At 35.4% G+C, this 20,555-nt stretch overlaps 1 protein-coding gene across 2 annotated transcripts in view; it reads right to left on the reverse strand.

Moving 5' to 3' along the window:
- Positions 1-20,555, reverse strand: part of LOC136043419 (caspase-14-like) — a 126,665-nt gene that overhangs the window by 38,725 nt on the left and 67,385 nt on the right. Inside the window, exons 5-6 of one of the 2 annotated variants that reach the window (XM_065728329.1) lie at positions 20,215-20,483; positions 11,489-11,616 (exon numbers count right to left, since the gene is read on the reverse strand). In XM_065728329.1, the coding sequence (XP_065584401.1) occupies positions 11,489-11,616; positions 20,215-20,483 (397 nt within the window). The remainder of the gene's footprint in view (positions 1-11,488; positions 11,617-20,214; positions 20,484-20,555) is intronic. The other variant, XM_065728335.1, reaches the window with a different exon arrangement.

The raw sequence follows: 20,555 nt of genomic DNA on the forward strand, positions 1-20,555 counted from the left end.
TTAAAAAAAAAACTTAATTAAACCACTTTATGAGAAAGGAGATAAAATTGAGTGTTGTAATTATCGAGCCATCAAACTATTCTCTTTGGGCTGTAAATTACTTAGTAATATGATACATTTTAGACTGAGCGATGCTGTAGACAAAGTTCAAAAAGAGGAACAGTGCGGTTATAGAAAAGGTAGAGGATGAGTCGACCGAATTTTCACTCTTCGATTAATAATTGAGAAGTACCTTAGGTGTCAAACACCTTTGGTCTTTAGTTTTATAGACTGCTAGCTGGGTCCCAGCGGCTTCGCCGCCGGACCCCAACATGGCATGCAACAGGCTCCTATATATGGATTCTCATTGTCCCTTGCGTTCTAACCGCAGACAGTTTGCTGTCTTTTCATATTGTAGTTTATTCAAATATATTTGATTGTTTTAAAAGCAAGTTCAATTTGTAACAATGCTATCTACTAAGTTTCAAAGTTTTTGTTTTCATTTTTAAGGTTTCTGAATTCTTGTAATCCCTGGTTTTTTAATTCTAATTTTTTTAACATTTTTTCTTTTTTTCTTTTTTTAGGTTAGGTTAGTTAGTTCCTTTAAGATATTTCCCATTTTTAGTTGTTTTTTTTAGTTCTTTTCCGCATCGTGTCCCAGCAACACGTTTGCAGGGTGCTAATTCTTAACTGCGTAAAACTTGCGGATATACAACTGTTAATTCCTCTGATATACTCTGAAAATTCCTCGAGACGCATCTTTTTTTACTTTCTCTTTCAGCCGCAAGCCTGGTTTGGCGTTGCTCTTTTGATACATCGACAGGCTTTCTTTTGGTAGTTTCTCTCTGAGCCGCAAGCCTAAACCCCCCCCCCCCCCCCATCGCAGTCCCATTGTCTGTGCATATAAATTCATTATCCGGCTTACCAACTCTTGAGCATACAACACATAATTGTCAATTGGAAAAAAAAAATCCATATTAAGATCAATACCGCATTTTTCTAATGATTGCCCTTGAGCTTTGTTGATGGTAATTACAAATGCTAACCGAATTGGGAATTGGCAATTTTTTAAATTGAAAAGGCAGATCCGTTGGAATCATGCGAATGCGAGGAATATGAACAGCATCACTTCGAAAGGCCCTGTCAAGATTGTTGCCTCTATTACTTCTTCCATTGTTTTTTTTTTTTTTTATGGTAAGATGCGTACCGTTGTAAAGCTTTGGTGGGTTAATATTTCACAACATGATTATTGTTTCACCTATTTTTAGTTGTAGAACGTGTGGTTGAAACTCTGGGAGATCCAGCGAATTTTTACTTTCTCTTTCAGCCGCAAGCCTGGTTTTGCCTTGCTCTTGTAATACGTTGACACGCTTTCTTTTGGTAATTTCTCTCTGAGCCGCAAGCCTAAGCCACCCCCCTAAATCAACATGTATGCAAGGTGCTAATTTTTAACGTCTATTTTTAGTTGCAGCACATGTAGTGGAAACCCATTTTTTCCTTTTTTCAATTTTTTTCTTTTTTAGTTTTTTTTTTTTTTTTAGGTTTTTTCCTTTTTTTAAGTTTTTTTTTCTTATTTTTTTAGTTTTCTTTTTCTTTTTTTTTTTTTGGTTTTTGCCTCTTTTTTTATAGAAGATAGTGCAACGGACAGATAGACATTACATTTTTATTTATATAGATAAATAGGACAGACACCAAAAACAAGAAGAACAATAGGGTATTTTTTAAGACAGTGGGAAAAAAATTTGAATGAATATTTCGGCCCCATGTCCAAGGGCCTTCCTCAGCAATATAAATAAGGAAAAAAAACTTACGAGAGGATAAAATCAATAAAACTAAAATGACAATTGTTTCAAACATTGGTGTTTGTGATGGAAAGGCAGTGTGGTCTTTGTCGTTACTTGTATAGATAGGTAGATAGTTTTTTTAGTTTTTCTTCCCTTTTTTTATAGAAGGTAGTGTAACGGACAGACAGACAGTACATTTTTATTTATATAGATGGGTAGATAGTTTTTTTACTTTTTCTTTTTTTAGTTTTTTTGTTTTTTTCTTATTTTAGTTTTTTTTACATTTTTTTCTGTTTTTAGTTGTTTTCCTTTTTAGTTTTTGCTTTTTTTTAGTTTTTCTTTTTTTAGTTATTTTCTTTTTTTTTTTTTTTATAATTTTTTTTTTTTTTTATTTTCGCGTATTAAAATGAAACCTTTCTTATATATATATATGTATATTGACGTCATAATTAGTGACAGACAGACAGACAGACGGACAGTACATTTTATTTATAGAAGATGACCATGCGTTCGATTTTGTTAATAAAAGAGCCTGAGCAAAGGTTTTATCCTTGTATGATATTAAATATAAGACAACAAGTTTTTTTTTAACTGAAAGTAAGGAGCGACATTAAAACTTAAAACAGACAGAAATTACCCCGTATATGAAAGAAGCTGTTCCCTCTTCAACGCCTCGCTCTTTGCGCTAAAGTTTGACTCTTTCTCTCAAATCTACTTTTTAAAACAGTAAAAACTTTAGCGTAAAGAGCAGGGCATTGAAGAGGGAACAGCCCCTTTCATATAAGGGGTAATTTCTGTTCGTTATAAGTTTTAATGTCGCTCTTACTTTCAGTTAAAAAAATTATTTTTTTTTAATTTAATATTTGAACGTTTTTTAGTTAATCCATATTTTGATTTTGGCTCTCCGCAGATGAATAATTAAAACGAAATTTGCATATTTATTTATTTGGCTAAATGGCTTTCCCATAGTTTTGATTGAATGATTTTGAAAAAAAGGAGGGAGGAGGAGGCCCAGTTGTCCTCCAATTTTTGGGTACTTAAAAAGGCAACTAGAACTTTTAGATTTTTACGAACGTTTTCATTAGTAAAAGATATACGTAACTTACGAATTAGCTTACCTAATAAACTTCTATATTCGTATGGTTTTATTACGTATATGATAGGGTTCGCCTACTCTTCAATACCACGCTGTTTACACTAAAGCTTAAATTTTGTCCTAATTCCTTAAGAATGACCCCTGAATCACAAAGGCCGTAGAATAAATAGTTGAAATTAGTAAAAATACTTTAGCGTAAAGATTGAGGTAATAGGAGGAGGTGAACCCCTTATATGCGTAATATTTTCTGTTTGTTTTAGGTTTTAATGCTGCTCCATACTTTCAGTTGAAAAAAAATTTTCATAATTATTTTTTCATTGTTTTTTTTTTGTAAATAATACTAGAAAATGCTGCACCTCTTCATGAAAATCTTCTTCCTCCATGACAAATTCCTTCATGGAAAGTTTTCCCCACATAACCCCCTCTTCTCAACCCCTCCTCCCAACCAAAAAATCCACCTGAAAACGTCTGTACACTTCCCAATAACCATTACTACATGCAAACACTGGTCAAAGTTTGTAACATACAGCCCCTTCCATGGGGACTGTGGGGGAGTAAGTCGTCCCCAAAGACATAGTTATAAAGTTTTTTGAAAATTTTGAGTAAAATGGCTATCTTAGAATTTTGATTCGACGACTTATGAAAAAACATGAGCGTGGGAGGGGGCCTAGGTGCCCTCCAATTTTATTGTTCATTTAAAAAGGGCACTAAAACTTTTCATTTCCGTTCGAATGAGCCCACCTCTGGGAAAAAAAAAAACAAACAAATAAATAAACACACATCCGTGATTTGTCTTCTGGCAAAAAATACAAAATTCCACATTTTTGTAGATAGGAGCTTGGAACTTGTAGAGTAGGGTTCTCTGATACGCTGAATCTGATGGTGTGATTTTTGTTAAGACTCTATTACTTTTAGGGGGTGTTTCTCCCTGTTTTCTAAAATAGGGCAAATTTTTTCAGGCTCACAACTTTTGATGGGTAATACTAAACTTGATGAAACTTATATACTTAAAATAAGCATTAAAATGTAATTCTTTTTATGTAACTATTGGTATCAAAATTTTTTAGAGTTTTGGTTACTATTGAGCCGGGTCGCTCCTTACTGCAGTTCATTACCACGAACTGTTTGATCAAACAGTAGTAACTGAAACTCTAAAAAACGGAATTTTGTTACCAATACTTACATCAAAAGAATCTTATTTTAATGCTGATTTTCAATATACAAGCTTCATTAAGTTTAGTCTTACCCATCAAAAGTTACGAGCCTGAGAAAATTTGCCTTATTTTCGAAAATAGGGGTAACACCCCCCAAAAATAATACAATTTTAACAAAATCACACCATCAGATTTAGAGTAACAGAGAACCCTATTGTAGAAGTTTCAAGCTCCTATTTGCAAAAATGTTGAATTTCGTATATTTTGCCAGAAGACCGATCACGGATGCGTGTTTATTTGTTATTTTTTTTCTTTTTTGTTTGTTTTTTGTTGTTTACTCCAGGGGTGGTCGTATCGACTCAGTGGTCCTAGAATGTCACGAGAGGGCTCATTCTAATGGAAATTAAATGTTCTAGTGCCCTTTTTGAGTGACCAAAAAATTGGAGGGCACCTAGACCCCCTTCTATGCTCGTTTTTTCTCCAAAGTCATCAGATCAAAATTCTGAGATAGCCATTTTGTTCACTATAGTTGAAAAGCGTAATAACTATGTCTTTGGGGACGTCTTACTCCCCACAGTCCCCGTGGGAGGGGCTGCAAGTCACAAGCTTTGACCGTTGCTTACATATACTATTGGCTATTGGGAAGTGTACAGACGTTTTCAGGGAGATTTTTTTGGTATGGGGGGGAGAGTTGAGGGGTTGTTGCGTAGGAGGATCTTTCCATGGAGGAATTTGTCATGGGGGAAGATAATTTCAATGAAGGGGGCGTAGGACTTTCTAGAATTATTTAAAAAAACAATGAAAAATCAATATCAAAAGTTTTTTTTCAAATGAAAGTAAGGAGCAGCAATAAAACTTAAAACGAACAGAAATTACTATGCACATGAGTGGTTCACCTCCTCGTAATGACTCACTCTTTATGCTAAAACATTTTTAGTAATTTCAACTATTTATTCTACGGCCTTTGTGATTCAGGGGTCATTCTTAAGGAATTGGGACAAAATTCAAGTTTTAGTGTGAAAGGCGAAGTATTGATGAGGGGGTGAATCCCCTCATATACGTAATAATAACATACAATAATAGAAGTTTGTCACTTAAGTTAATTTTCAAATTACGTATATTTCTTACTAATGAAAACGTTCAAACAAAATTTAAAGTTCTAGTTGTCTTTCTAGTTGTCGTTAGTAAGAAAATAAAGTTCTAGTTGTCTTTCTCAGTAATCAAAAAATTGGCGGAAAACTAGGCTTCCTCCCCCGCTCCTTTTCTCTCAAAATCTTCCGATTAAAACTAGGAGAAAGCAATTTAGCCAAAAAGAAAATTAATATACAAAATTTGTTTTCATTATTTATGTGCGGAGAGCCAAAATCAAAACTTGTATTAATTCAAAAACGTTCAGAAATTAAATTAAAAAAAAACCTTTTTTTTTAGCTGAAAGTAAGGAACGAAATTAAAACTTGAAACGAACAGAAATTACTCCGTATATGAAAGGGGCTGTTGCCTCCTCAACGCCCCGCTCTTTATGCTAAAGTTTGACTCGTCTCTTAACTCTACTTTTTTAAGCTGTAAAAAACTTTAGCGCATGGAGCGGGGCGTTGAGGAGGCAACAGCCCTTTTCATATACGGAGTAATTTCTGTTCATTTTAAGTTTTAATGTCGTTCTTTACTTTCAGTTAAAAAAAACTTGTTTTTTTTTATTTATACTATACAGATATATTAAAGATATTAGTGCTTTTTACGAGAATAAAACTGCTGCGGTTAAGGTAGAAAGTGAGGTTATTTTCTAGTTTTGTATAAAATCAGGATTTAAGCAGGGTTGTGCTCTGTCCCCCTTTATATGGACCATTTTTATAGACTTTGTCTTAAAGAACATAGAAAAGACAATAGGAGTCAACAGGTATTTGTATCTGCTGATCTTTAGTTTAATATGGCCATTATTTTCTTTGAAAATTCTTCTTTTTCGGAAAGTTTTTTAATTATTTTTAGTTCTTTTTGATTGCAAAAAGTTTCAAGTTTAAAAAAAAATTGTCTTATTTCTAAGTCAGTTTTTTTCAGCATTAAACTTTCATCAAAGCATCAAAACTAGTATCAAAGTGAAGAAGTTTATAAGTGAACAAGGTCTCAGAGCAAACAAAGTATCTAAGCAACAATAAGCGCGTTCCTTAACTCAGAGCCATTTCCCTGGGGCTGGGGAGGGGGAGCTTGAAACCCTGAAGTATATTTATTTGACCTTTAAACTATTTTGAACAAAATGTCTATTTCAAAATTTTGACCGGATGCCTATTGGGAAAGTGGGGCGTGGAAATATTGCCAATTAAGCAATTTGACTCTTAAAACAGAACTATAAGTTTCAGTTTCCCGATCAAATTAGCCCTCTCCAAAGTTAATACCTCCGTCCCTGCAATAAAAAAGCCCTATATTCTAATAGTGGGCAACTTACACAAGTTACAATCCTTTCCCTGGAGGCTATGGAGGATTTTCTCAGCCCCCTAAGCTATAGAAATTTGAATTTAGGGCTATTTCGAACAGAACTTTTATACGATTTACTTGGGGAGAAAAGGCACATGAAGGAGGGGGGCATGTAATTTTTTGATTATTTCCTGTTCCTAGTAAGGGCATAATAAATTTTGATTTACAGTCGAATGAAATTCCTCCAAAGTTTATGCTGCCCCGCCTTCCATAGAAGCTTTATATGTTAACAACGAGCCTCTAGTATAGCTTACAGCCCTTTCCTCAGGCCTGGGGGGGGGATTTAAACCCTGAATCAAAGGTATTTGACAGCTGGGCGATTTTGGGAAAAATGGCTGACTCAATATTTCGATTGGAAGCATTTAAAAAAGGCTTGAGGGGGCTTCCCACCATCTGATTACTCTTTACTTTTAAAAATGGAGCTAGAACTTTCAATTAAAATTGAATGAGGATTTTCAAATTTTGTATTATCACCCCTTTGACAAAACCTCATATATGATCAATAAACATATTGTATAGCTTACAGCCCTTGCCCTAGGTACACTGGGAGATTACCCCTGAAAAAAATTTTTAATTACTTTACTTTCTGACTATTTCGGACATAATGGTCGTCTCAAAGTTTTGTTTGGATGTGTTGGGAAAAAAGGTTGTGGAAAGGGGGGGGGCTTGATGCCCTCCACTTATGTTTGACTCTTAAAATGGGTACTTGGATCTATTATTTGCTTGCATATGAAGTGCCTCTGGAGAGAAAAATGTAGCTTAATGTCCTTGGGATTGGTGTAGGGAGGCTAATTGCCATCGGATCACTTTTGACTCTTAAAAAGGGAACTAGAAATTTCAATTTCTAATCATTTAAATCCCCTACGAAGTTTATGCGACCACCTTTTCCGTAAAAACTTGATATGGTCCTGGAACATAAGTTACAACCCTTCCCCTGGATTTAAAGGGGGTTATGTGGACCCCAAAGTTTTTTCATCTAATCGTTAGATTACTTCAAACAAAACTTCTATCTCGAAATTTTGACCGGATACATTTGGGAAAAGAGTGTGGGGGTGGTAAATGCCCATGGATCATTTTTAATGACTCTTATAAAGGTAAACATGAATTTCAATTTCCCATCAAATGAGTGACTTTTGATGGTCTAACGACCATCCCTTATTTAAAACCTTGTCTACATTCGGGGCAAAGCTTACAACACATCCCCAGGCTCTAGGGTCCTGTGTTGACCGTAAGTTTTTGTTTTTCTACCTTTAAACTATTTTGAACAAATAGCTATCTCAAAATGCTGATCAGATGAATGGGGGAAAAATAAAATTGGGAGGGGGAACTAGTTACCCTCTGATCACTTTTTACTCTTACAGAGGGCACTATAAGGGCATAGAGTCTTATTATCTAATTTTTGAACTATTCTTTAAGAAATAGCTATCTCAACATCTTTGTCGGATAGGATTGGGGGGGGGAAGGTGGGAAAATGGGCTAGTTGTCCTTAGTTCTCTTTTGACTCTTTAAAAGCAAACTAAGGCTTTCAATTTCCATTCAAATAAGCCATCTTTGAGGCTTATACGCGCATCTATTCTATAAGAACCATATATACCCCCAGTGTATAACAAACAACGCCTGTCCCCAGGCCCTGGGTGGTTTGTAGACCCCACAATTCTTGTTATATAATATTTCAGCTATTTTTAACAAAATGGCTGTCTCAACATTTATATCGGATGAATTTAGGGGAAAAGGGAATAGTGACCTAGCTGCCCTCTGATCTCTTCTGACTCTTAAAAGTTGATCTTTATTTTTCAATTCCCAATCAAATCAGCCCTCTCTGAAGCTTATACAGGCATCTCTTCTATAAGAACCATATATTACTTACAACTTACAAACCTGCCCCTGGACCCTGCGACTTTATCGATCCAATAGTTCTTATTATCTGATTTTTGAACTCTTTTTAACAAAATGGCTATCTCGAAATTTTTTAATCGGATGGTGTGGGCTATCTGCCATCGGATCTCGTTTGACTCTTAAAAAGTGAACTAGAACTTTCAATTTCCAATTTGAGCTGAAGTTTTATACGATGATTATTTATAAAAACATATAGGAAACATATAGTGAAACCTTATAAGAAACCTATAAATCCCTGGAACAGAACTTACAACACCTGTCCCAAGGCTTTGAAGGGTTGTTTTGACACCGGAGTGTTTATTGTACGATCTTCGCACTATTTTTAATAAAATGGCCATCTGAAATTTTTATCGGAAGTATTTGGAGAAATAGGAATATCTAAGTGCTTTTTATAATAATGTTGAAAATAAAATCCCATTTGGATCTTCGTATGCAAGATGATGTTAATGACATGTGGTACTCCAATATTACACAATATGGCAATGTAACCTAGAAAAGTTTGCCGATGATAATACTGCCACTAACGCTAACGCTACTACTATTAATTACTTTTTAAAAGACGCTTATATTATATTAACTATTGGTTACTAAATTCCTTACTTTCTTGTTTCCTAGGTTTCAAAACAAACATAATACTTATGTCCAAGATTAAATTGAACTATACAGACTCTTTAAATAAATTTAGTTAGTATATGTTTCGGTTTGCTATTTACTATGTTTGAGTTATCTGAACAACTATGATACCAATGAAACTTACATAAGCATCGCTTATAAACAATTATACCAATCTTTTATGTTGTTGAAAATAAAATCCTATTTGTTGTGATGCAGTTTTCTATGAAAATTGATTTTATCAAAAAAAACTTAATTACAAAGGGCACTAGATGTAGAAACTTGCTTTGAAATGAGCCATTAATTAGCTCTCTATGATGTTCTATTGCCCCACTAGCTGCGGATAACAAATGAAAAGAAAGATGCTTTCGATGTAGATAATCGTGATTGCAGCCACTTTTCTTGTTTTTCAAGCCAATAGGTTTTCCTTGTTGTTCAAGCATCAGGAATATATTTTTCCTATATAGGGGCCTCGACAAGACGATTCTAATAGTGTACTTTTGTTTGGATCTGATTCTTTTTTTAGGACCTATGCGTTATTATATTTCTTAGAATGGGACGTGATTGTTTTTTACTAGGTTACTAGCTACTGATGCATCCCTGATTTTCCCCGTTCCTATGTTTAACTCACACCATTCTAGATTGACTACTCCCTCTCAATTTATTAACACCATAGCGCAATACTTTACGATTATGCTGTTTAATTGCCTTTTCCCAATGGTTGACAGTTTTATCCATGATCTTCACTTTATGGCTCCTTAGCTCATATTTTAATGTTCTCTCAAATTTCTTTTTATTCTTCTATTTTTATTTCATCTGATACTCAGATAGTTTTTACGCAAGGCCCTTCTCTGTATTAACCGTAAAGCCTTTTCACTTTTCCTAATTGTGTTTCTAATTTTCTTCCCTAAGACACAATATGCAGCCTTGCAAATTATTTTCCTTGAATTATTACATCCATCTTCTACATTGAAAAACTATTTTCCTTGAATTATTACATCCATCTTCTACATTGAAAAATATTAAACTCTCCAGTTTAGTATTGAACTGTTCTTAAAAAGTTTCTCGCAAATTCTCATCCTGGAGTTTAACTACGTCATTACTTCTAAGAAGATCGAAACACTTTCAAGATTTTTGCTTTAAATTAAACCTAGACACGACAAGATGGTTAATATTAACTTCTCCTATATGCCCTAGTATCTTATATTGATCCTGGCAGTCTTCAGTTTACAATAACATAATTAAAATATTTGGCTGTCATACCATTATCTGAATATCAAGTTAATTTATGGGCCATGTTCTGGCCAAATGCTGTATTAGTTATAGCTAAATTTTAACACCTAAAAAATTGTAGCAGTCTCTAGTGCTGTTTCTTTTTTTTACACAAAATTTAACAACTACACAATAGGAAACAGCAAATGTTCTGAAGTCTACACCGAGGTACTGAAGTCAGCTTAGAGATGGAGAGAAAACAGTCCCCGGGACCTCCAGTATGAATGGAGGCTCCAGTAAGAATGTAAGAATGAACTACGAAAAGGTTTTTCAGCCCGAATATGCCCACCAAAACAGACGAAGCCCAGAAGAATGATCCATTAGACAGAACCCTGTGTGAAAATTGTGTAGTCTACTAGACTATAATTTTATTGAATGGTGCCACTCCTTAAATGAGAATTGACTGCAAGGTCCCCAGTCTTCCAAATGCTCTGAACAAATCATTGAAGCCCTTTGCAGAGGCCACTGTCCATGAATACGGATCTAACGTCATGCAACTGTCCCCCTCTCCCAGAAAATACTTCCAGATGATATACTGCGCATCCCTGGGATTTATCCCATTACAGGTGGGCTAAAATCCAGAACTTCATCATGGTTTTTAATGTCATCGTGAACAAAAAAGGTCTTTAACTCTAGGAACGTGTGCACACACTGTTGTGCCTAGAAGAGTGGGGCCTTCTTTCTTCTGTGTCTGTGCTTACAGCCCTTGGGCAAGGGAGCCCCAATATCTATCATTAAACCACAGAATTAATGTCCCCATGGTCCATGCTTCCTATGAAGAGCGATAAATATTTTTATGGTGTTCCTCTACCTGTCACCTGGTTAAGCGCAGGTTGTTGAACTGTTATCAATTGAGCAATCTGCAAGCAAATACTGTATTTTCATTTAGTTCAACATCTTTCTCAACACGGAAAAAACTGAAGAACTGTTGAGGGCATTAAAATTTTAGCCAAACTAGTTCCAATTACCCCCAGGATGGTTGACCCCCAGCCCGCTCATTGTACTTCCTGCCTGAAGGGCCATGAAACGGATATCAGCACCGCCGGTTTGGACCTTAAGGGCTTAGTGCCGTCTTATTTACTTTTCCTTATAATTACCCGAATCACCCAATAGCAAATAGAGAGAATAAGAGAGAAAAGGGAGAGAGAGAGAGAGAGAGAGAGTGAGAGAGAGAGAGAGAGAGAGAGAGTGAGATAGAGAGAGAGAGTTATAGATAAAAGAAAGCCCACCTAGTACAGAAGACTTGATGATAGCCATATCATCAAAAGTTCTAATGGGTCTGTCTACGTCTTCATATACTATACCACCAGCCTGCAACTTGTATCTAGGCATAGTTGCGTAATCTGATGAGTCACCCCTTTAAATTAAGAGGAAATTCTGATTAAACAGATAATACCAGTACGCCTAAAATGGTTACAAAAACTTAATATAAAAGCTATAGCTCAACAAAAACAAAACTAAATAAGGCGTATATGCCATCAAATATATCACTGTGCTATGCACGACCTATTTACGACAACATTATTACAGCGGTTAAGCTAGAAGATGGGGCTTGAAGCTGGATGTAAGCAATTTTATGTTTCATTCGAATTTATGTATGTATGTATTTATTTATAACCCATCATACAAAATAATGACGTGATAGAGTATATTTGAAAAAAAGAAAAGAAAAAAGAAACAACATATCGTAATTACATTCTAAAATACAAACAAAAATAATTCTACGTCAAAAGACAACATTTTGCCATTCATGGCCGGTTTGCTTATTGTACATGTGTACATTTAGCTCAGCTAACTTAGCACATGGGTCAGACAAGCTATATTTTTTCATCAAACAGGAGTTGCGGGTCCACGGAGGAACTCACAACAGAAAATTAGTAAATTTGAAGAAAACGCACTTCATCTTAAGATGGTCAGATTCACTAAATATAGGGTAAAACGGTACTAAATACAGAATATGTGGCAGGACGACACTATTGCTAATTCTCGCAAGATGAATCCTCTATTCAAATGAAACTGAGAACTAACAATTGTACCATATGCATGACGAATTTTAGTTTCCATACTTTCTAGCATCAATAGCTTAGTTTTCTTCAGATTTTTTCCAATAGGGAGGCCAAGATAATTCAACTTAACGCAAGGTTTTACTTCTGTAACATTCAGATCTACGGATATGTCATCTAATCTAGTCGCATCTAATTCATTAAAAATCAAAACATCACATTTACAAGCATTTAAGGAAAGTCCAATATCACTGTAGTTGTCCAAAATTTTTTACAATAATTATGGTCCTCCACTTTGAAAACCAAGGCAAATCAATTTTTGCATCCGGGTACCACTGATATCTCCTTTTTTTCTACAAGGGCTAGCAAATGACCAAAACATCACAGACAGATGATTAATGACTTTATTCTTTATAAATGACGAAAGAGATTGGAGGACTGCTAGTCCTCCTCCTAAAAAAGCATCCCTCCCCAATGTCGTTTTATAAAAATTTTGAGATAGCCATTTTGCTCAACATAGTTCAAAGCTACAATAAATATTGTTTTATAAATTTTTATATATAAATATTGATATAAAGAGCAAACCTGAGCCTAATTAAATTTTAAAGTGCATTTTTAAAAAGAACTGCCTATTGAAAAAAGCTTAAATTGGTTTCGGTTAATCTTAAAAGTAAGAGTTTATTAAGAAAACAAATTTTTGGATGATTTTGAAGGAGAGCCTGAAACCCCTCGGAAATGTTATCATATCAAAATAAAAATCTAACCATTGGAGTCAGTGTGTTCAAAATTATTGTACAGAGTAATTAGAGTCTCCCACCTCGAACAACGAAGAAAATCACTGTTTTTGAATGGCTAGCACTGCTGTGTCCATTTTTTCCTTTTTTTAACCAGGGTTAGCGATCTACCAGAAAAACATTAACAAATATTTAATAGCTCATTCAGACGCTGCTAGTTCCCTTTTTAAGCAACCAAAAAGATTGGTGGATACCTATCCCCCCTCCCCCCAAAGCTTCCATTCTCCTAAAGTCATCTGATCAGAATTATGAGATAGCATTTTTTTAGCATGGTTGAAAGGTCCAATAGCCACACTTTTGGTGATGACTTGACCGTCCACAGTCCCGGGGAAAAGGGTACAATTATGGTCTTACAAAACCTAGTGGATTATATTAAATTAATGGAGTTCGTAGTTCAGTCGGTAGAGCATGGACTTTGAATTAGAGCATCGAAGTTTCAAGTCCTTAATGGGCTTTTTTCATTCAGGGTTTGTTGCCTCTATATGATTATGTGAATAACCTGCATTTGTTAAGGCATACTGCCTTATGCACCGAAACATTACGACTAACCACGGAAATTTGAGTAATTTTGAACTTGATTTTTTGTCTGATAATTTTTGGATGAAAAAAAAAACTTAACTTTTGAATTTTCTTTTAGTATTTCGAAAAAAATTCCATCATTTTATTTGAATTTGTCGGTTAAATATTCCTTTTGGTTTCCATAATATTCAAAGAAAGTGTTTTATATATAGCTTAGTGTTTGTTATTGGGAAATATTTGGACAGTTTTTATGGTGGGAGATTTTTGCAGGGTAGTTTAGTATTATTTGAAAACCATTGCAAATTTAAGTAAAAAAAAAAAAAGATTAACTGATGGTAAGGAACAACATTAAAACTTAAAACGAACAGAAATTATTATGGAAATGAAGAGGGAGAACTTCCCTCTAGTAAAACAAACATAATGATCATGGCAGTGATTGTTGTATATTAAATTTAAATTAAAAAAACCAAAGATTAATTATTTTAAAACGAAGTTTTTCTAAGGGAAGTAAAGAGTGAACTAGCAACTTAGAATGAGCTAAAATTATTCCTTCAGTGTCTATCTAGCATATATCAATAAAACCAGTGCAAATAAACCAACTGCTAATATTTATTTAGGTATGACTATAGAAAACTAGAGCTTTACTGAAAGCACCAAAACGCCAGTATAAAAGAACAAGATTACTGATTTAGGAATCTAAATTGAGTAGATATCCTGACAACAATATACTAATCCAGAACAAATCTCATAGTATTACACCAGCTCTGATATCAGTAATTTCCAGTATTGAATTAAAATTATCTTAAAACTTTAGTAGAAAAAATAAATATTATTTCGATAACCACAAAGTCACTGAACAGCACATACGAGCAATGGATTGATAGTTATATTCCTTAGCAAAAATTAATTGCAGGCTCTCTATAGGATTTGTCTTCAGAAAAAAAAGAATAGCAGGTTCTCTATAGGAAAATTGTGTCAGGGAACTACCAAAAAAAGAATTATAGGTTCTGGATAGGGAAATGTTTCAGAAGACTACCAAAGATCTTCTACTTTGACACCAAAATAACACGTTTCTTTATAAACTAACACGTTTCTTTATACAATTTTAATTTTGCTGTGTATTCTAACTGCAGATTTTTCTTACTTTTTTTTTTTTTTTTTAATTCAGTATGCTTTATTCTGTTTCTTGTTCCATGTATTTTTCTTTAATTTTTCGGAGCAATTTTTCATCTTTTGTCGTTTTGCGTGCGTTGTAGATACTAATTAAACAAGAAAAAAAACAGGTTTTTTCAAATGAAAGTAAGGAGCGACATTAAAACTTAAAACGAACAGAAATTACTCCGTATATGAAAGGGGCTTTTCCTCCTCAACACCCCGCTCTTTACGCTAAAGTTTGAACCTTTCTCTAAACTCTACTCTTTGAAACAGTAAAAAACTTTAGCGTAAAGAGCGGGGCGTTGAGGAGGAAAAGTCCCTTTCATATACGGAGTAATTTCTGTTCGTTTTAAGTTTAATGTCGCTCCTTACTTTCACTTAAGAAAACTTGTTTTTTTGTTTAATTTCTGGACGTTTTTGAATGAATGCATGTTTTGATCTTGGCTCTCCGTCCATAAATAATTAAAACAAAATTTGCATATTAATTTTTTTGGCTAAATGGATTTTTTATAGTTTTAATCGGAAGATTTTGAGAAAACAGGAGTAGGGAGGAGGCCTAGTTGCCCTCCAATTTTTTGATTACTTAAAAAGGCAACTATAACTTTTCATTTTTTACGAACGTTTTCATAAGTAAAAAATATACGTAACTTACGAATTAGCTTACGTAGTGAACTTCTGTATTCGTATGTTTTTATTTCGTATATGAGGGGGCTCACCCCTCGTCGATACCTCGCTCTTTACACTAAAGCTTAGATTTTGTCCCAATTCCTTAAGAATGACCCCTGAATCATAAAAGCCGAAGAATAATAATTTGTAATTACTAAAAATATTTTAGCGTAGAGAGCGAGGTATTACGAGGAGGTAAACCCCTCATATGCTTTATAATATCTACTCGTTTTCAGTTTTAATGCTACTCCTCACTTTCAGTAGAAAAAACCTTTCATATTTATTTTTTCTTTGCTTTTTTAAATAATGCTAGAAAATCCTGCGCCCCCTTCTTTTAAAGTCTCTTCATCCCTGAGAAGTTCCTCCATGGAAAGATCCTCCCACGTAAACCCTCTCCTCAACTTCTCTCCCCCCCAAAACCAAAAAAAAATCCCCTAAAAACGTCGTTACACTTCCCAGTAACCATTACTATATGTAAACACAGGTCAAAGTTTGTAACTTGCAGCCCCTCCCACGGGGACTGTGGGGGAGTAAGTCGTCCCCAAAGACATAGTTATTAGGTTTTTCGACTATGTTAAATAAAATGGCTGTCACAGAATTTTGATCTGGTGACTTTGGGGGAAAATGAGCGTGGGAGGGGGCCTAGGTGCCCTCCAATTTTTTTGGTCACTTAAAAAGGGCACTAGAACTTTTGATTTCCGCTAGAATGAGCCCGTTTGTGACATTCAAGGACCACTGAGTCGATACAATCACCCCTGGGGAAAAAAAACAAATAAACACGCATCCGTGATTTGTCTTCTGGCGAAATTCCGAATTTTTGTAGATAGGAGAACTCTTACAGCAGAGTTCTTTGATACGCTGAATCTGATTGTGTGATTTTCGTTATGATCGTATGACTTTTAGGGGGTGTTTCCTCCTATTTTCAAAAACGAGGCAAATTTCCTCAGGTTCGTAACTTCTGATGGGTAAGACTAATCTTGATGAAACTTATATTTTTAAAATCAGCATTAAAATGCAATTCTTTTGATGTAACTATTGGTATCAAAATTCCATTTTTTTTTTTAGAATTTCAGTTACTATTTAGCCGGGTTGCTCCTTACTACAGTTCGTTACCACGAACTGTTTGATTGAAGACGGAACAACCACCTTTGGTACAAAATTTTCATGATTTTTGTTCGTTATATGCACATAAATTTGACGTCAGTCAAGTAACTCTTTTTCAAAATTCAGTCTGTAAATAGATTTGGCGACACTCTTGACCTCATTTTTCTGCCCAGAAAATCTTGATGTGTCAATTTTCAAAAAAAAAAAACATGGAGCCATTTAAAAAAATAAATACATACACAATTGTTCGCTTAAAAAGATTAGATGTGTGCATGTGAATAGAAAAATATTTGATGAAGTGTGCAGAATCAGCCCATAGGCGGCAGAAGTTTCTTTCATATCATGGATGCGTCAGCTCACTTGAGAAAATCAATCTTTATTTCAAAAGGTAACTAAAGTAAATAAGCTCTTTTTCTGGAAATGTTGTTGGGCAAAAGTCAAGTTACTATTCAACAAATAAGTTTTTGAATGGACTGTAAAATACGTTGTATTATGGTTAATCCTAGTTTATTATCAAAAACAAATAAAAACGAAATTAAGGATAAAGAAAGACAAAACAAGTTCTTGAAACATGACAATAAATCCTAGAACGAACATCAATTCTTCTATGTACTACGGTGTCTGGTACACAGTGACTGGCCCTTTTAAACATTCTACTGTTTGCTCTAAAGTTTAATACTGCTTTACAAATACTTTTAATTTCAGTTCAATTGTCATTTTATTTGAGGAGTGGCTTTTAGGGAATGACTCTCGCCAAAAAGTCAGGGACTGGTGTTCCTGCCCCTATCTGAGCCAATGAAAACGGTTGAGCTTTGTCCTAGCAAGCTACCCCCGTAAAACAAGGCCCTCTAACAAAATGTCAATGATAAGCCTCAAATCTGAACCTCTAAATCTGATGAAGACCCATGCAAGCCCCCGGATCAGATTTTTGAATACGAACAAACCATTTAAGATCGGCCAATGGAATGTTGGAACCATGTCTGCACTGTGAAAAACGGAGCAAGTTCTTTGCGAAGGCAAGAATTTTAGAATTGACATAGTCGCCATTTCGGAAGCAAGCTGTGCCAAGAAGAAAATCAGCGGTGACCTTACGATTTTTAAAGTCTTATACAGCGCAAAAACTGAAAGTCCCTTTGCCGGAGTTGCTGCAATACTAGGTCCAAAAGCGACAAAGACTCTCTGATCATGGAAACTGGTCAATGAAAGAATATTGTATGCAAGATTTTTTTTCGAGCCACGCCAAATTGTCGTTGATCGTGTTCTACGTACCCATAAATGATGCTGATGATACTCTTAAAGATGAGTTCCACAAAAACTTCCGGTCTTTGATCAATTCAATTTTACTCCATGACGTCACCTGCATCACAAGCGACCACAGCACAAAGGTTGGCCAAGACAGATCCTACTGCCCTGAAATTAGGAGTCACCACGGACTTGGCACCAATAGCAAAAATGGAGCTCGACTTGTCAGCTTCGCTATGGGGAATGATTCAGTTATCCCTGGTACGCTCTTTTAGGATAGAGATATCCACAAATACACTTGGACATCCCCGGATGGCAACGTCAAAAATCAAATCAACCATTTCCTGATCCGCTGGAGATGGCAAACAAGCCTAAGAAACGTTTGAAGCTTTCGAAGCACCGAAGTTAGTTCAGACCAAAAACTGGTAGTCATCACACTGAAATTAAAGCTGTAGTCTAATAATCGAGAGCTAAAGACGAACATACTCAGAGGCTTTGACGTAGACAAACTAAGTGACAAGGGCGTCCAATATTCGTTCAGCATCAAACTCTCGAACAAATTTGAAACCCTATATAACCTACCATAAGACGTCGATGAAGCTTGGGAGACGATTCGCAAAATTTACACGGATACGGCCAAAGAAATCCTCGGGTTTAGAAAGCCGGCTGTGTAACAGTGGATATTTGCGAAGACCTTGGATCTTATAGAAAATAGCAAGAAACTGAAGTCAAGCTCCCTTGGAGAAAATGGTCATACAAAGGTGATCAAAGCTTAGCCTATAAAGTAACTGATCGAAATGTGAAGAAAATTGTCAGATCCGACAGACGACAATACCTGAAGGAAAAGGCCAGACAAGCCAAAGAAGTAGCGAGCCATTGAGAAACACGAATCGTATATCACCTAACCGGAAAAATTGTAGGCAAGTCAAGTATGCAGGAATGCCTGGTGAAAGATGAAAATGGAAGGCTCCTAACAGATGAGGAAGAAAAAACGGAGCGGTGGGCAAGTATTTTCAAAGCCCTACTTAATCACCAAGCACCAGTGGTCCTGCTGGATATACCAGATCGACCTCTCTTCAGTCTTCACATCAGTGATGAAAAGCCGAAAGCCGACGAGTTACTCTTAACAGCTAAGAAAACTTAAGAATGGGAAGGCCCCTGGTAGAGACCACATTTCAGCTGTAATGATCAAGTTCAGCCTGCGTCAAACCCTAGTCATCTGGATATCCTTCTTCTTGCTCCTCTGGCAGACCGAAATGTTCCCCAAAGACTGGAGAATATGAACCTTAGTAAAACTCTTCAATAAAGGAGACGCGAAAGAATGCGCCAACTACAGAGGAATTAATCTTCTCTTGATCCCTGCAAAACTCTTCACGATGATAATATTATGAAGACTCTAAGCTGTTTATGATCACCGCTTACGTAAAGAACAGGATGGATTTTGGGAAAAACGCTCTTGTGCCAATCTTATTTTTGCTATACGCACCGTGCTGGAGGAATCTAACTAATGAAGACAGTGCTCTTATATACTCTTTAAGGACTTTGAAAGGGCATTTGATTCAGTAGATTTTCAAACTCTGTGGAGAGTATTTCGATTTTACGGCGAACCCGAGACGCTAATCTGTCTAATAGATTCTCTGTACGAAGAGACCAAATGCTGTGTTAAAACATCGGACGGCAACCCATGCGGCTTCAAAGTGATGTCAGGCAAGGCTGTGTCCTGTCACCTCTCCTCTTTGTCCTAGCTGTAGACTACATCTTCAGACAGATAAATTGGCATTGAATCCGGATCGCAAAAAAGCTTCTTCAGGACGTCGACTTCACCGACGATGTTGGGCTCATAGAAGCCGAAAAGCAGGAGCCTCAGGAATTCCTGAACAAACTGAAAAAGAAAACTGAACAATTTGGACTAAATTGTCCAAATTAGTCCGAATTGTCCAAAAATTATTAATTAGTCCAAAAAACTAGTCCAAAAATAAACAGTTCAGATTTTATTTGATCTGTAAGTAAGGAGTGACCAGGCCCAATGGTAACCAGAATTTGTAAAAACAAAATTTTGATAACAAGAGATGTAGTAAAAAAAAAATCTTCTCTTGTGTTGATTCCAAATATGGTAAAGTGATTAAATTTAAAATTCGAGAAATATTATTGACACTCGTACCATCACATTTAAAATTTTAATTGAAAAATTCAATACTAAAGTTCACATTTTTGTCCCGAATCCTTAAGAACAGATCTTGATGCACGAGGATCGTCTAAGCTGCAACCCTCGCAGCTACAGAGTAATTTCTGTTTATTTCAATTTTCAACGTTGCTCCTAACTTTAAGCTGAAAAAAAAATATTGTTTTTTATCTAGTTTGGAGTAGGAGTAGAAAGACCACAAAAATTTACCTGTTCAAAAAAGTAGGAAACATGGAAGCAATAACAGGTAGAACTATTTACATCTAAATGCATAATTAAAATCAATGTACCTGCATGCATTAATGATAATGAATCTTGGTTTTCCAATGAGATATGTTGCTTCTCGATTTGAGAACTTGCTGATAAAATCTTCTTCAACGTCAATTGTGTTTCCATCCCTGCAAACGATCCCCCATTGAACACCAATTGAACCACTTGAATATGGATGTGAAACTAGAGGTCGCATTGGAGCACCATGAGACAAGAGAAATATGAAACAGCAGCTGTATTCTTTATGCTCTCTATCCCGAGAGAAGAGATCAATCACATCCTTTAATTCCTGAAAATAATATAAGGACTAAAAACCTAAGAAGAGAAAGAAATAAAAAAAAATAAAATCAAAAATATCAAT

The sequence above is a fragment of the Artemia franciscana genome, chromosome 2, assembly GCF_032884065.1.
Source record: "Artemia franciscana chromosome 2, ASM3288406v1, whole genome shotgun sequence".
In the NCBI taxonomy this organism is placed as follows: domain Eukaryota; kingdom Metazoa; phylum Arthropoda; class Branchiopoda; order Anostraca; family Artemiidae; genus Artemia; species Artemia franciscana.